General features: G+C 35.7%; 2 protein-coding genes across 3 annotated transcripts; both read right to left on the bottom strand.

Moving 5' to 3' along the window:
* Positions 1-1,635: 1,635 nt before the first annotated feature.
* LOC116302405 (uncharacterized) lies at positions 1,636-4,289 on the bottom strand. The gene is made up of 5 exons (XM_031711694.2): positions 4,214-4,289; positions 3,676-3,774; positions 2,990-3,115; positions 2,092-2,209; positions 1,636-1,850 (listed from the first exon to the last, which is right to left on the bottom strand). The coding sequence occupies exons 1-4, from the start codon at positions 4,272-4,274 to the stop codon at positions 2,097-2,099; spliced, it is 399 nt and encodes a 132-aa protein (XP_031567554.1). The 5' UTR covers positions 4,275-4,289; the 3' UTR covers positions 1,636-1,850; positions 2,092-2,096.
* A 2,358-nt stretch (positions 4,290-6,647) lies between these two features.
* Positions 6,648-14,288, bottom strand: LOC116302404 (zinc metalloproteinase nas-15). 2 transcript variants are annotated; one of them, XM_031711693.2, is made up of 11 exons: positions 14,224-14,288; positions 13,436-13,525; positions 12,794-12,917; positions 12,447-12,538; positions 12,048-12,131; positions 11,713-11,855; positions 10,664-10,958; positions 10,352-10,501; positions 9,606-9,791; positions 8,735-8,854; positions 6,648-7,299 (listed from the first exon to the last, which is right to left on the bottom strand). In XM_031711693.2, the coding sequence occupies exons 1-10, from the start codon at positions 14,282-14,284 to the stop codon at positions 8,736-8,738; spliced, it is 1,344 nt and encodes a 447-aa protein (XP_031567553.1). In that variant the 5' UTR covers positions 14,285-14,288; the 3' UTR covers positions 6,648-7,299; position 8,735. The 2 variants fall into 2 exon arrangements, with proteins under 2 accessions (XP_031567553.1, XP_031567552.1); XM_031711692.2 differs by having other exon boundaries at positions 7,031-7,302.
* Between the last annotated feature and the right edge of the window lie 3,916 nt (positions 14,289-18,204).

The raw sequence follows: 18,204 nt of genomic DNA, 5'->3' as shown, positions 1-18,204 counted from the left end.
GCGCTATACCAAGAAAATATTCAAAAATCCCGTAGAAGATATCGTAATTCCTTTAAAAAAAGCGTGGTTGGACAATTTTTTTAGCCCTAATAAAAGATACCCTTAAAAAAGATACCAAGAAATGCCGAAATTCTAAATTTTAATTTTCACACCCTAAAAGATATCAAATCGCTGATTTTTACCCCAAAGAGATACGACGAGCACAAAGTAAGTAAGCTTGTAAGTTTGTTTTTCCTAATTTCGCCTTTGTCTTCGTTTTTATGACGTCACGGTTGCGCTGCGCTATTACACCAGTTTTGCTGTTCATTAACCGCAAAGGAGTATTCATTGTATTAATCGAGGCTTTATGAGATATTAGCATAACTTGTCCGGATATTTTTATTATTTCTTTTCAGTGTTTTCTTTTTTCGTAGCTGTTGTCATGATACAAGTCATATATATCTTTTCGTCAAAGTGATATGAATCAAGTAGACCATTGCAAACTACCTTAAAGAAGTGAGGTTTAAGATTGCAGTTTAATAAAAAAAATTATGTAATAAAGTTTCTTAATAGAGCCTTTGCACCATTACGTGATGGCAGCCATGACAGGAGGCACGACAATAGAGGCTTTTCTCCCGAGAAACTGATTTTTTTCTCATTGGGAGTTTAAGTGATACAATAGCATGTCATCAAACAATTTGAATAGAAAGTTCCATGTACTGATCTATAAAATTATGAGCATTGACCATTGTAGATATAGAGTATGCTGTTATTATAGCTTACTGGGTTACCTTTGGTTTTATTGCCCGCAGATGGCCAGCGGTTAATTGTGTTTGCTGCTGGTCGCCATGTTTGTATAGTAGGAGTTTTTTCCGAATAAAGCCTTACAAATTGCCTTCATTCTCCTTTGAACTGCTTAAATTCACAGTTTATTACACTCCAATACAGCGACCGCGATTTTATGTTATTATGCTAGCTGATGAGGAAGCTTAAGATCAGAAATTGCAAATATTTTGTGTATTATGTACACCTAATTGCAAGAAGGTTTTCATACAAAAATATAACATTTGTAATTTAGTGAGAAAGGAATTCATTAAAAGACAAAAGAAAAAGTTCAGCTTCAGTGATCTTCTTTTGTTTGTTAATATAATTCCTATCCCACTATATCACTTATGTTCTATTTTCGTATGACAACGTTCTTGCAAGTAGGTGTATACTTTTTTATAAGAAGAGATAACTAGCTAAAAACTCTTTTACTCCGATGAAGGACTAGCGTCTGTAAGTTTTCTCATCTTTTCACGGTGTGTAATTTACATTTTAATCATTACTATACCATTTTATATTTCATTCAACATGAAAATAAAAAATATATAGAAATATTAAAACTATTGAGGGAAAGTTAGATTTGTGAGTCAGGCGTGTCGCGACTTGGATCAGCAGAGGTCGTTTTAGGGTCCAGTTTGTAAGTTAGCCGTGAACTGACTCAGGTCAGTCTAGAGATCGTTCAGAATTCGGACTGTGAGATTGCCATGGCCAGACCTATAGAACAGCCAGAAGTTGTTTCGGGGTTCCATCTGTAAGTTAGTCCAGATATATTCAGTTTGTTCAGGGGTTAAAAAAAAAAAAAAAAAAAAAAAAGAAAAAAGATATTTGAAGTGAGAACGAGTTGATTTCCACTTTTATTAGAACTGATAATTCTGTACCATAGTGAAACAACAAAATCCGGTTTATATAGTTTGAATGAGTTTTAACGATTTTCCCAACACCCAACACCCGTATTAATCCCAGTAGGGTATCTGCATTGGACGTCTGGAGTTGAAATTTAGAAATCATCCAAATTCGTCGTCGGTCTATTAGTTTGGGCCAATTTCCTAAAAAGGAAAAAAATATCATAGAATAAACTCTAAAACTCTAAATTTACTAAAAAAATAATGCTAATATAGCTCTTTTTAAATGTCTGGATTACCTACAAACTTCGGGAAACTTTAATATAATTTTACTAACATGTATATGAAGAAGTTTCTTGTATTTTGTTTTCTGATTAAACGGAAAGCCAAAACATTAGTAGCGTCGGATGACACGGGGGAAAAATCAATTCCATTTCAATATTACCTTATTTAACATAACTTGCAGCTCTTCCTACAGATTCTCTGCATGACTGCAAGATTGTTTTGACAAGCTCCCCTGCTTGCCCAGAACGAACAGTGCAAGTTTAAGTCATTGCAGTTCCCTGTGAATAATGAATATCAATACAAATGGGAACTTAATAAGAATTGATAAACCATCACCTAAAACCCTAGAGACTTTGGGTACAAATGCTAGACTGAGCATGTATCACATGCATATGAGTAGAGTTTGATTCTCTCCCTTGATTCGAGTTTTTTTCTCCTGGTTCTTGGTTTTTCTTCCTCCATATAATCTAACATACAAATTGCCAATGGACCTGTAAGTTAGCCGTGCGCTGACTCTAATCAGCCTGGAGTTTGTTTCAGGGGACCGATAAATTTTTATCTTTTTCGAATCGCATTAACTTCTCCTTTGAGATTCGTCTCGAAAAATTACTTGAAAAAGCCATATCCACTACTACTTTTTCGTAAGATTCTACCAGCTCACTACTGAGATACACATACCGTGCTGACGAGGCCCAATACAGGACGAAACAGCTGTTCACGGTTTCTAGTTGAGCTGACTTATTTTACGCGACTTGAAGTTGTGAAAGGCCTATTGGCCCTCTTCTTCAGTCGTTTCATAAAAGGCTCGTAATTTACCTATTACGCATGTTCTTATACGATTTCAGAGCCCATCCCATACGGCTTACCGCCTCATCTCTCATGAATACCCAAAAACGTTTTGCAAACTCTATCCAAACAGTTAGTTGGTCAATGTGCCTCGACATATGCAACAGTTTGCTTCTCGGTCGTACATCCAATGAAATTTGAGTGAGACTTGGTAATCAGAGCGCAATATTTAGATGTCACTTTATCTGTAATTGAGAGGTGAGGTACACTACCTGAACCGTTGCATGCATTGCAGGTTTTCTTACAGTAGCTTTTCATCAGCTCGGGGTTCTTGTAACACCATCCAGATCCGTGAAGATTAAGACATTTATGCCCTGACCAAACGTCTGCACAGATTTCTGAAACAAAGAAAATACGATATTTACCTTATTCTTTCAGTATCGGAACCTGGCCTCTTTGACCGCATATTCCATTCGTTCGGTATCTGGGTCCATTTGACCTCATATTCCATTCATTCAGTGTCTGGATCCATTTGACATCATATTCCATTCATTCAGTGTCTGGATCCATTTGACATCATATTCCATTCATTCAGTGTCTGGATCCATTTGACCTCATATTCCATTCATTCAGTGTCTGGGTCCATTTGACCTCATGTTCCATTCATTCAGTATCTGGGTCCATTTGACCTCATGTTCCATTCATTCAGTATCTGGGTCCATTTGACCTCATGTTCCATTCATTCAGTATCTGGGTCCATTTGACCTCATGTTCCATTCATTCAGTATCTGGGTCCATTTGACCTCATGTCCCATTCATTCAGTATATCTGGACCTTCTTTGACCTCATGTTCCATTCATTTAAAAAAATGGACCCTCTTTTGACCTCAAGTCGTTTACTCATTTTCCACCCCGTTGAGTATATAACAGTATTTTTTTTACATTTGATTTTAATTTACCTGGTTGTGTAGGTTTTGGTGTTGTAGGTGGTGGTGGTACAGTTGGTGGTGCGTCAGTTACTTGTGGATCTGCTGCAAGCTCCTTTGACAGCTTTCTCTCTTTGGATTTAAAAAAAAAAAAATGTTGACCGTGAATTTCTGCAATTTTTTACGGTTCTTAATTTTTAAGAGACATATAAATCCTTAAATTAAAGCGATCACTGCACAGCAACTAGGCATGTTCGCACTGTTGTAAGTTTCTTTATTGTTCTAAAATCTATTAAATTTTAGCTGTCGTATCACTGCTTGGGACAATCATAACTAGGCTCCAACTAGCTATGTGAAAGCCCAAAGATTACATTGGAATTTAGAGTATTGATTTTCGAGGATCGAGGAAAATCGGAGAACACGGAGAAAATTCCTTGAAGCACCCAGACAAGAGAAGCAATTCTACACGGATACGACACCAATTGGTGGGAGGCGACGCATTGGAAGCGCACGCCACGCCTAATCTATCAGCGTTTGCCCATATCACAATATAAAAAGAAGTCAGACTTACCAGCTTTTCCCCCTTGGACGGAGAGGACAAGAAGAATCACAATAGTCAGCTTGAACATCATGATGTGTTATTACGCCAAGGTTGTATATGAACATACCCGTTCACCGATAGACATGGCTTTATATACCTTAACGTTTAATCAACTCTGAAACAAGGTTTGCACAGATGCATCTATCTTCATAAAACACTGATTAGCTTGGTCGTAATTTTGTTGCAATTTCATGTCATGTGCCATTCAGGCTCTTGACAATTTTACAATTCTTTCAATATTCATGGGTCTTTTGCGTGCGCAAACGTTAGACAAACAATAGATACTGTGGGGAATGGCCCCTGGCCTGGAATGGTAAACCATTAGACGCCTAAGCTAATATATTAAGGTCCATTTCACAAAAAAGTGGTCTGAGATGGATCAATGATTCGGAAATGCCATAGCTGCAAAATTTATAATTTATAATAAACAACAACAACAACAACAAAAACAATCGGCTGTACGAGGGATACACATTTGGGCTTATTTAAACAAATTCTTTACAATTCATTAAGCAAACAAATATTCCCACGACAAACGAGAGTCAATATTTTGAAATTGCAACAAAAACAACAACAACAACAAAAAAAAAACAAAAAACAAAAAAAAAAACAAAACAAAAAACAATAAAAAACAAACAAACAAACAAATTATATGTATGTTTTTCTTAGAATGGACAGTTTTTTTTTTTTGTTTTTTTTTTCGCTATATCAGGTTTACTGTGTTATGATAGCTATTACAAAGATTGAGTCAAGGATTCCTAGAGAACTAGAACAAAAATTACTAGTTATAGGGTGAAGTAATGTCTTCTTAAAAAACATGGCATCCAAAAATGTCAATCTTTCTCTTTATTTGCTGGGAAGAAAACACTCAAATGAAATATGAATGATGTTTGTGTTAAAATTATTGATATTTATATTTAGTCATGAAATGAGGTTTGCAAATGAAGATGGGAATCAATTTATTTCCACTCGCAGAAGACCAATAATTATGAAATCAGAATTAAAAAAATGTCGCAATGTCAATTTCAATTTCTAAGAAGGGAATCACTTCATCAAGTTTAAAAGATTGATTTATAAAATGCCAAGGGTTTTTACAGTGGAGAACCGCGCCATTTACATATGGCAGAATACCAATAACCATGATATAATCCAAAATATTACATTTATTACTCTTTGAGAAGTGAATATCTTGCATCATATAACATGACATCCATGTTAAAGATGATTATAAACTTATTAAGTCATGGCACGGGTTTACACAGATGGCAACATCAATTATAAAAGATCCAACACTGCCATTTTTAAAATTTCATTTTATGAGCAAATATTTTTCAACTTTGTTTTTCTTTATTCTTGAAATAAGGTCAACTTTAGGAAGATGAAAAAAAGATTGCCACTGCAATGCCACTGCAAATCCACAAACGTCAATCTTTAATTCTATTGCATTTAACATATATGTCCAAAGTAAAAAATTTCTTTACTCTTGGAATAAGGTTTCTATAAATAATAATCAATGCCATTAGTTTTGACCCTATGTTTTGAAACGATCCTGAAATATTAATCTTGTATCTCATACGAAAAGCAATCCCAAACATTTTAACATCAAAATTTTAACATCTTTTCTTATTGACTTAAACGAGGAAGACAGAAAGTAACTCGTTCAACTCTCTTGGTTCTATTTCCTCAAGGTTTTGATCCACATTTTGGTCCTCGGGTATTCAGTATTCAGTCAAGTGAGCCAGGTCTCTTTTAGTCTTACATAATTTGTCTTTTTGTTTTCTTGGTTCTGAATTAATTCTAAGATTGCACATTGAACAGCGCAAAACGACTCGCCATTGCGTTGGCTACAAAACTACGAAAAACAAAAATAGAAAAAGAAAAAAAAAAGAAAGAAAAAAAAAACACGCAAATTTGTATTTTGCGTGAAGCCTTTCAAATGTCAAAATTTCACAATGTCACGTTTTCTGGTTGGTTGCTTTAGTCAATTCTCAATTATGATTGCTTATATATTTTTCACATGTGAAAATAAGGCTATGCGCGACGATGATTGTCGTATTGCCTTTTTCACAAGTGAAATATGAAAAAGCATAGATATTTTTATAACATAAATTTACTTTATGGAATTCTAGTAATATTTATAATAAATCGATGTATATATTTGTCACATTTAGAGAACGAACGTCCTGGAAAGGAAAACGTGAACGTGATAGATTTGTGCTAAAAATAAACTTATTATGTGTTATAGAACAAGAGTGATAGATACGCTGAGAGATCACTGGACTCAGCTAGCTTACGGGTTGTATGTAGAAACAAGAGGTAGATTAAAAGCAAGTAAGGTTTTTTTATACAGCGCTCGTCATTTGATTTTTTTTTTTTTTTTTTTTTAATAACAAAATGTCGTGATCGTTTTTATTTCTTTAAAATTGCGTTTGTACAAATAGACTTTGTCATGCTTTGTAAAACACACTGATAAAGACAGTTCACCGGCCGCTGTCAAAACATGTATGAGTAAAAGTTAAAGTTCAAAGTGTCGTTTTTTTTTTCTCTCTCTCTAGCGGATCAACATTGAAAACAGGAAGGTTTTTTTTAAGATCCAAACTTTGAAAACATTTTCATGAGATTTGAAATATAAGCACATTGGGGTCTCATGATTTTTTCGCCGATCGTAGGTTACAGGTTGCATGCAGATACTGCACGAGGTAGATCGAAAGCAACATCAAAAGAAGGAGAAAAAGAAGAAGAAGAAAAAGAAGAATAGAAAAAAAAAAAAAAAAAGCAAGAAAAAAGAAGAAAAGGAAGCAAGGCTAGTTCACTTTTTGTTTTCGTTATTTGAAATAATTTTCATCTCCATTACTGTGCCATGCAAGACGAAAAACTGTTTCCATATATGACCATCCTTCTCCCTAGTCCCCGGCTTTAAGGTTAAAGTAAACGACTATGTTTATCTCTAATGCGGTAATGTTATTTTAAATGTCCCTTCTTGTACATTTTTTCGTCGATATTTTATTCCTCTTGTTCTTGTTCTTTTTTCCTTTTTCTTCTTCTTATTTGCTCTTCTTCTGAAATGTAAAAAGTAACAATGTAATAATACTCAAGAGAATGAAATACAATTCGATATTTTTTTCAAAAGGGATATATATTAACCTCATAAATTTATTTAACATGTGCTCTTTTATATAGTGAGCACTGTTAAACCTCACCCCCAGAGTAGTAGAATCTAATTCTCATGATCATTCTCGAACGTTGGTCCATTCTAATTCAGGTGTAATCTTATTCCTATAGGGAATGGGGTGGAATGAAGGAGGGCAGCATACTTTTCTTCTTAGTCTTCTTCTCCATTGTCCTAACTTCTAATGAGCCCACAGACTCATTTTAGATACAGGTTTAGATTAACTTTGTTTATTAAGGAAGTTATCCATAGATACCATTAAATATATTAAACTGCACATTTTTTACGTCAAGCCTGGTTCACACTAAAGTCGGAATCGGAAGCAACATACGTAGACTCACTAGTGTTTTGATCATTAGCATTGCTTATTTTTTTTCACCCCTACTTAATAAATGTGGAACCGAATATGTGTCGTGTTGCTTATACGATTCCGACGCTACAGTTGAAAAAATTAAAGCAAGGACCGTGTTAGTCTCCTACGCAGCCGCTATTAGTACCGTGTACTAAAATGCTGCAATAAACTTGAAGTTGATTATTTTGAAATGATTTACTCTCAAAAAAGCCTTAACCTGCGCAAGTGAGTATGTGATCAAAAGAACTCTGTATATTTTCTGAATCAGAAAAAAAGACAACTTTTTCAGTTTTTAGACTCCCCTTTGCCATGGCCATCATTAGAGGTTCTCATCAAGTCTAAATTACGTACGATTTATTTGATTGGCTGTCTATTGCGCATTCCCTGTGGTTACTGTTGTCTCGATCAGCGCAATCACTATAATACAAATCTGTATTTTTTAAAGATTTGGAACCATTGTTGTGTCTTACTTCCACCACCACCAGCACCTATGCTTCCTTCCAACCCCTGTTCCTTCCTGTTCCCCCTGTGCCTCCTATGCCTTCAGTTTCATCCTGCCCTTTGTTTTCTGATCCTCTTGTTTCCCTGTACCTCCTGTGCCTCTCTCTTGTCCCCTACTGTCCCCTCCTGTCCTTTCTTTGTGTGCCTCTTGTTCTCTTGTCCCTCTTGTGCCTCCTATTCCCCCTGTCCTTCCTCTGCCTCTTTTTTCCCCCTGTCCTCCCTGTGCCAGTACTTCAGCTGCGCCAAATAGATAGGCGATATAAAGCAATAGGAAATATGTCATTCCAAGACCCAGAATAGCTGTTTCCCCCTGTCCATCATATGCCGTCTGTCCCCTCCTGTAATTTCTTCTTGTGCCTCTTGTTCCCCTGATCCTCCCGGGGCTCCCGTTCCCCTTGTCCCTCTTGTCCCTCCTGTCCCCCCTCTCTTTCCTGTGCCTCCTTTCCCCATGTTCTTCCTGTGCCAGTACCTCAGCTGCCGCAGAAATTACAACTCTTCATACAGTAACTTTCCATATATTTTCGCTTTGAACTGCACCATCCATGTTTTACCCAAGCGCTACAGTATATCAGCTGGTCTTTGCAGGAACCTGGAAGCAAACACAAAAAAGTTTTTTTCTTGTAGTGTTTGAGTCTTGAATCTAATGGGAAAGACCGGGGCTCGTCAGCAGTTCATTGTCTTACTTCATATTAATTTCAATTTCGTTGTCCTCAGTAGCCTTCGTTGCATATACCGCTAGTTTTGATGGAAACTGAGTCATTTACACCTGTAGGTTTAACCTCGTTTTTTGTTTTTTATTTTATGTTGGGTGGAAGGGGGCAGTAATAATTTGTTTGGGATTTAAAAACATTGATATATGTGTAAAGTTAACGTCTGCTAATTATTTGCTCTCAAACGAGACTAAACCTGTACAAATAAATTTGCAGTCATAGATAATAGAAAACGTGAAAATGACTATTTATCACTTGCACTCCCTTCTATCTAAGCAATGCTTCATTCTTCCTTGGCACGTAGGTGTCGCGACTATGTTTTTGGATATATTTATACAATATAGTTTTCATTATTCTTATTCTACTGGTAATACCATTGACCCGGACGTCATATTTTTATCACTCCAACCCCTTGGGAATGATTTCCTAACAATCGACTAACACATTATAAACCCCCTTTTGCATGTGATGTCAAAGCTCGATCTGGTGGACAAATCCAAAATAATTCCAATCTTCCTGAGAATTGAATCCTATTGTTTTGTTCCCCAGATTGAGCATCATTATAATGTGCTTCAAGGGGTCTATAGAAAATCTTATTTTGAAAACTTTCGGGGTGCATCTAATATCCACCTCCACCAGCGCCTCCTGTCGCTCCTCCGGTGCCTCCGATGCCTCCAGTACCATCTGTGCCAGTACCTATGCCACTGCAGAAGTTACAGCTCTTCCTACATGCACGTTCCATCAAAGATTGTTGTGACTTGCACCAACCAGCTTTTGCCCAAGTGTTACAGTACATGAGCTCGTCTTTACAGTCACCTGAAAACAAACACAAGACGTAAGGCGGCAAACATTATATCCATATTTTCTGATGGTGGTGACGGCGATGTTGATACATTATAGTGGGCACTACTATTCATTAAATGTACTTTTTATAGTTCACTCAACAAAATTTCTCGATTCTGATTGGACAAGAGGGGAACAATTAAATCCCAAATTGTACTCTTTAGAGTCCCAATTAAGTCGATCAATTTTATTGAGTGTATTATCAACAAAAAATCGCACAGTCTTCTTGTACAACTCAGAATTTATAAATACTCCCGATGTTTTGAAAGTTCTCAAATTGCATTTTTTTAGAAGCCAAGTAAACAACTCTTGTGGTTGATGTAGTGATGTCAAAATGCCTCACGACGGTGATAATAGACCTTACTTAAGATAATGAACAATATGGTCTAGCTTCAGTGTTATAAATCTTTTAAATGAAATATAAAATAATTTCAATTGGAATCCAGTGGAAGAAGAGCTAACTTGAGGAATCCACTGTTAATCCTATTTTTTATCTGTTTTATTTTTCAATTATTTATATTTGCCCACGTTACCTCCACCGACTCCTCCTCCACCACCACTACCACTGGCACATTTGTTGCAGGTCTTCTTGCAGTAGTATTTCATGACTTCAGGGTTCTTATAACACCATCCAGAGCCCCATAGTTGCATACACTTGAGTCTTGACCACCTGTCTACGCAAACTTCGGTCAAGAAGAAATTGTTAGACATACAAAATGTACAAGAACGACCACAGTTGTAGCGGCCTACAATACAATTATTGATAGCAACGACATTATAACAAAAGCGACATCACAACAAGCTGTAATGGACGTAACAAATAAGTGTACAATATAAGTAATTACCAGGTGTGGTAGGCTGAGGTGTGGTTGGTCGTGGAGTGGTAGGTTGCGATGTGGTAGGCCTAGGTGTGGTAGGTGGTAATGTGGTAGGTGGTGATGTGGTAGGTGGTGATGTGGTAGGTAGTGATGTGGTAGGTGGTGATGTGTTAGGTGGAGACGTGATAGGCTGTGGTATGGTAGGGTGTGGTGTTGTAACAACAGTCCCTCCACTTCCACCACCAGGACTATCGCAGTGGTAAAGAAAGTGTATCTTCTCAACGTCCATGACACTTGGGCCGTTTCTTTGTCCAATGCCGACCTATAAAATTATTTGAAAATTGGCACAGCGATTACCACTGTTTCCATTGCTACACAATGATCGAGAGAAAGATTACACAAGGGAAGCTAGGCAATACGGAAATCGTTTTTTTAACCATGCACAGACTCCTTTGCACAGGCTTAGCCTGGTTTATAAGTTAGCCATTCGTCACAGATACCATTATAAAATTCCGTGAGATCTCAAAGCATTGGTATTGTTCAATCTGCACATTCTTTACATTACATTTGATTTTTGAATGATTTGCTCTTTAACGAGCGCAATAGATCATTCACACCAAGGCTTAAACATGTTTTAAAGTGGCTTAACTAAACAGGTTTAAAATACTAGCTATCTACGAACACTGCACAATATTTGGTGAAATAATGCATGTAGACTATCCTTTGTCTTGCTCTGACAATATTTTGTAAAGTTTCATTATCTTGAAGGTTTCTAGTTTCTCAATTTTTTTCCCTAATGAAAACATAGTTTAACTAAACGTGTTTAGGTGTGAATGGGGTATAAGTCTGTGCATTAGATTATTTAGTCATAAAGCACATGTACAGCGCCAACACTTTTAAACACTCTTCTCTTTGCATTTGGGTCATAGAGGATCACTTGTTGTTGGGCTGGTTACTCGTTGAGATTAACTTGGAGCTAGCGTCCTCTCTTCTCAACCCCTTCTCCCTCCACTATAACACAGGGATCTCAAGCCACGAAAAAGTAAACAGAGAGAGCAAAATTTTAGTATGCTTACATTACTTGTTGCAGGAACGATTGTTGGTAGTCCATTCTTGGTGAATGCGTTTTTCTTATAATGCATAATACTTTGGTAGTCATAATCGAAATTTTCGATGTCAGCTACTCCTTTGGGATACTTGATGAACCTTCGTTTGGCATCTGCAAATAAGAAACAAATAGAATATAGTTAGTAAGTTGCCTCTTATATTTGGCGTCTAGGGCTTGATGCCTGAACACGGCATCTCATGTGAGGAGTAAAAGGTTCTTTTAAGGGTTTTGGAAAATGAAAGGGCAATTGTATTTTGTGTCAATCAGCCACATGAAGGCACTTTTTAGATATACCAACCTTACCATCTCTAATGTTGTTCCAATTGATTGTGACATAATTATCACGATCGTAGCGTGACTGCTCGGGATATAAACCAAGAGCAAGACCTTGAAAAAACGACAAAAATGAAAACAAAATAAGCAAACTGGGGAATAATCAGAAAATATGAACATGAACAAGAATGAATAAATAAAATTATAAAAAGTAAAAAGTAAGAGGAATCGGAGTTGAGGCCAAATAAAGTGCATGCTAAATTACACATTTTTCACGTAGCAAAAAACTGACCTGAGTCCAAACCGAAACGACGGTCTCTCTTGATATAAAATTAAAGCTAGACTATTTTTATTTCATTAACATGACTTGACATTTTATATTTTTAACATTTTACGAAAGAGACAAACGGACAGACAGATAATTCCTACCAATAACATGTGCTGTCTCTGCTGCCTGCCAACAGTGAGGTGCTAGTGAAATAAACTGCTTGTATCCAGATCGACCAATCTCTGAATAACAGCTACAAAAATTGATACATAGGAAAAAGTCACCAAGCATCACTCATAGCATTGGAAGGGGGTCGGTGGAGGGTAGGAATCGGCAGTAGAGTATGGATGGGCGGATGGGCGGATGGGTAGTTTATATTTTAAAAATAACTTAATCTAGAAAAATTAGTTAAAATATGGAAGGACGGACGTTGGATAGATTGAGGATTCAGGCATCATGAATGGTTGCATTAATAAATATTTAGTCAATGAAAGAAAGATTCACTTACTCTCCGCCCAAATAGAAATGGACATAAGCATCTTCATTGATCCTCTTCTCAAACTTGACACATGTTTTGTCACTCCACATATCCATCCCCTTCCTAATACCTTCCATGGCCACATCGTTCTTTTCTGTATCAAATTATTATTCGTTGTGAATTTTTATCAAAATATTTCATTGATTTCTATTTTATTTTTACAATGTTGCACTTTTTGTTAATCAAGTTCAATTTTTTTATCGAGTTTTACTTTATTTCTCGCTGTAGCACATCTATCGAACAAAATTAAAAGCATGGTTAATTTTCTCGGGTTAATTTTCTAGGGCACCGGTTTTTCAAATAAGCATACTTTGTCTTTGTGCACTAGAATACGTGTCATTCCCTTGATAATAAGATTCTTTGCTTGAGATTTACTCATATTCATGTGTCTTCTCAGTGTGCAACTGGTAAAACAATGCAATACTCTTGATGATGACCCGTGTTCCATAATGGGAAAACATTGCGCCATTGCAAATTAGGCTACATTATTTACAATAATCAATTATATTGGTTTATGGGAGCAACAATCTATGATAATCAAAATTGTTCAGGTCACATAGACAGAAAATCATATTCGAGAACATTATTGAAATGACTTTTCGATGTACTTACTTAGATCATTATTGACTTCGTAGTATACTATACCATGAGGCCACGTTTGCGCTTTGTATTTTGGTGATTTCAGTTGAGGACGGATGCCATCTGAAATAAGGCAAATGTGTCGGGAATTTGGAAAAAAAAAAAAAAAAAAAAAATGTGGGCTGATGTGATATATTTCGATAGCTTTGTAGCTAATCTCTTTCAATTCTTTCTTCTATTTTTTCCATTTTTTTTCTTTTCTCCCTGTTTCTTTTGCTCTTATTTTCGTTATTTCATTTTCTTCTTTTTTTAAGGTATGAACATTTCATGAATATTTATGCAATTCGAATGCACTCTTCTTCCTTTCATTCTCTCTCTCTCTCTCTCTCTCTCCTCAAGAATTTCTTTTCATATCATAAATTTCTTCAGTTATTGTATCTGCATTGTTTCTCTCTTGGTTTCATATTTCATTTCTTCTTTTCATATTTTCCTCAACCCCCCCCTCCCCCCCTTGGTTTTACGTTCTTTTTTAAATAGATATTTCTTTCAAACAATATATAGTGTGGTTCTAAATTTCCTATCATGAGCAGACATTTCTTGGAAAAGTCCACCTCTGCATTTTGCATGCAAAGAAATTACGGTTTCTATCTTCTTCCCTTTTTATTTTAATTACACATGATAATTTCTCCTCTCTTTTTTCTTCTTTCTTCCTTTCATACTTTTGTTACTTTTGTTCCCCTATTTGTTCCTTTATTGTCTGTACTCCCGCTATATTACATGTGTTTTCTTTTAAAACAAGGCATTATATGATTCCAACTTACCAAATTGGTGTCCTTGGACCACGAACGCCCAAAGAACAACAACCAGGAGTTTTTTCAGCATTCTAAGGCTCGTAGGACGTATCAATATCATATGATCAGATATCAACCCTTTATATACTCTGCTTATCATCCCCAGCCATTCTTTAATGATGAATTGTAGTTTACACAGATGCGAATGGGCAATTTATTATTTACAAACTTCGCAATGTCAACACACAACCACGTCAGAAAGAGAAAACAATCGTTTTCTATTAACTGATAATTATAGTCGACCTGCTCATAAAACCCGCTAAAATATAGTGAAAGATATTCTCAATGATTTAACAAGTCATGCCATAAAGGGTTAAAAAGCGAAAGGAGAAAACTGAGAAAAATAATTGCTTTTATTCTCCGTACGATAATTGTTTAAATACCTTTAGCTTTGTGATTTTAATTTAGAAAGCGAGTTTCATATTTTAATTTCATTTCGCGAATAAACGTCCACGACATTACCATTAAAGGGAATAATTATTTATGAATATATATTTAATTTGAAATTATATGTTTAATATGTAAAGTCAAAAACCTTAGAAACCTTTTTTTCCCCAGAAAGCCCTAATGACACGCAACCCGATATACAGCCATTTGCAAAAATTATGTCCGCTTCCAACATATATACAGGTATATCAAAAACATATCAAAGATTATGGGATATCATCCCTGATATTTTTTTCGGGTTGCGTATCAATAGGGTTTTCTGAAAAAAATAAGGTTTCTAAGGTTTTTGACTATACATATTAAACATATAATTTCAAATTAAATATATATTCAAATATATATATATATATATACATATAATACAAAATTAGACCATATTTGATGTCTTACAATCTAAACTTGATTGCGAGGCTTTATTAGTATGGTACTTCATGTGTGTGATACAAACGCGTGGATCACCAAATACATTTATTGGCTTATTTTATTCAATCATTCAAACCAAATCAAACATCAGTTAAAGTCATTAGATACCAAGCCTCACCACAGCCTTGACAGCTAGTTAAACATCGATTGATCGTCCAAGATTTCTAAGGTTTTTGTCTTTACATATTAAACATATAATTTTAAATTTTAAATTGGTTAATATTTTTAAAGTGCAGCTGAAATAACTGTTTGGGTCCTTCCCTTTTTTTAAGTTGTAAAATAATGATTAAAAAAAGGACTGAACCAACAGAGGTAAATATGTATCCAGCAGATTGACAAGCTAGTTCTATAAAATGTTAATTGCTTTCCAAGTACGTGCAGCATGTATACACCTGATTGCAACTACGTTGTCATGTAAAAATATAATATAACGAAATAGCAAATTGGAATTTCTCTTTTTTCGAGCAAAAGGGGTGTAATTATCTCACTTTTTTGAAGCATAGACTGACTTTTTACTATTACCTTGTTTTTATATTCACTAATAAAAACAATTATTTTCATCAATCAAAGGAGGTAGTGATCTATAGCCGAATCATAAGTTTTCTTTAAAAAATATTAATCTGGGATCTATGGATCTAGCTAGGGTTCTAACATCTAGGATCTAGGATCTAGGAGTGATCAAGGTATCTAGGGGTCTAGCTGAATCACAAGCTTTCTTTGAAAATATATTGTTCTGGGATTTGTGCATGTAGCTGAATCACATTTATTTTAACATCGATCTCCTGATCTAGCATCTAGGATCTGGGATTTGGAGTGATCTAGGAATCTAGCTGCATGAATCAAACGTTTTCTTTGAAAGACATCTAGCTGAATCTAGCTGAATCACTAGCTTTCTTTGAAAAACCACGTGACTCCCTTCCATGCTCAGAATTTTCCAATCACATGGCGAACATTCTACATGAGTTCTAAAATTCAGTCTATACGGAAAGTTACGGAAACACTTCTCACTGCTAACCTTTAGTTATAAGGATAGTCACCCTCATGCTTAACGAATTTCAAATCAGCTGGTGATATTCTACAACAGTTCTTAAATTCAGTCTATAAGCTATTCCGAGGTTAATTTAAAAAACAAAAATTGGGTGGGGTTAGCATTGCAGTGCATCGCGAGACACGTACTCTCAACCAATTAGTTGAAAGTTGATTCGATAGTTAATCTAATAGAGTAACACCTTACTACAATTCCCAGTCATACTAGACCGTCTTCATAAAACGAAAAATTAAGTTTTGGTTGACGTCGATTAAAAGGGTTTGTATCGTTTCTATTGATTTCCACACCAGTACGGACGTGAAGAATCACGTGAACACGTGCAAAGGTGTAAAACCGTTGCGCTTATCTCATATTTCTTGTCGCTGTGAATGTATAGCTCGTAAATCAAAAATGTCACATTGATTCCGGCTCCGAATTCAGTTCAAATGCTTGACTGCAAAGCTATGGGTATTGAGTATAAGTTGAGTGTATTCAAGATCAGGTAAGTCAGTAAAGATAGCTTTGCCGTCAAGCGCTTGAAAGTCGAAGTCGAAATCCGTGGACATTTTGAAAGAAACCCCTTTGAATGACGTCTACCAAAGCTCAATTTCAGTTGGTCTCGGGTGACTGGGAATCCCAGTAATGTTTTCTTGTTACAACGAGGTTGCTTTTTTTGATTCGGGGTCTACTTTTGTCTCCTAAAGCAGTCCCATAATGCATTCCATTTATGGCAGCTTGAACCAATAGACCAGTTTCGAATTCAAAATTACCGCTGTGTTCCTTGATTACAGACTCATCTACACAGGGTTAGCCTCGTATCAGTGTTTAAATATTCACAAATACCAACAGAAAAGTAAAGAATGCACAACTTCAACAATACAAACATTTTGAAACTCGACGGACCTTGACTGGAACACGTGAATATTCTGCACAAACTCGAGGCTAACCCTGTGCAAATGAGTCTGTAATCAAGAAACACAGCGGTAATTTGGAATTCGAAAGGGGTCTGTTCCCCCCTCGGTTAACATCGAGTGTGTTATAGTCTATCCAACTAATGGAAACATCCTGAGTGTATTGATAAAAACAGTATTAATTACTATCATAGCTATAAAAAACACGTTCATCCTTGGCAATAGTCCCGTTCCATTGCAGAAGTCTGTGTCACAGCAGTTAACTTCACATTCTACATTGTATTTCTTGCATTCATAACCCGAACACAGTTCTTTCTCCGTACATAATTTGACCATTGTCTTTTCGGGATTTCCCTTATCATCAGCATAACGAGTTGCTTTTAAGCAAAATTTCTCGGAGAAATTGCATTTTCGTTTGAACATATGTCTGTGGCAGTCTAGCCAGGATATGTTGGATAGACACTCGTAGCACCAAAGACAATTACCTGGAAAAGATTAAAGGTCAGAGATTAGTGTTTATCTGGAAAATATACAGGAGCATCAAAATGAATAAAAATAAAGGAAGTAAGCAAGTAAGAAATTTATTTATTCACGTAGACACACAGGACCTTACAATAAAATCTCGTTAGAACGTGCACGTGCCCGTGTGTTGATCAAAAATTTTTCTCCAGATCATCGTGACTAAACATTCAGAAAGAATCTTTCTCCAGAATGAGAGTAAGATTATGGAATCAAATCCCAGATCATATAAGGAAATTATCAAAACATAGCTTTAAAAAAGAAATTAGGTCATTACTGTTTAAGGACGGTGCCTACTAATTGAGAATCAATTTTTTTTTTAAATGACTATGTGAATTATTTTAACCTATCAAAGGGTTGTCAAATTCTGGTTAGAAAAGTAGGGGTCACCAGGCATTTAAAAAAAATAAGGCTTAAAAATCGTTAAAAAGTGATGACGTCATGATTTTACTAACACCAGGAAAAAAATTTTTTCTCAAAAGAATTTGAGAAATTTCTAATTTAAATCGTCCTAAATGACTGACACTTTGTTTCTTTACTAAAATATACCCAATTCTACCATGACTTTATTAGTTGGCTATAATATATATAATCTTTTAGCTTCGTGCTCCCTATTTTCGATCA

The sequence above is a fragment of the Actinia tenebrosa genome, unplaced genomic scaffold (genome assembly GCF_029948245.1).
Source record: "Actinia tenebrosa isolate PJP-AT-01 unplaced genomic scaffold, QUT_ActTen_1.0 PGA_scaffold11__36_contigs__length_13525064, whole genome shotgun sequence".
Lineage (NCBI taxonomy): Eukaryota > Metazoa > Cnidaria > Anthozoa > Actiniaria > Actiniidae > Actinia > Actinia tenebrosa.
The sequence above is the reverse complement of the archived record's forward strand: the minus strand, read 5'-3'. Positions and strand labels throughout refer to the sequence as shown.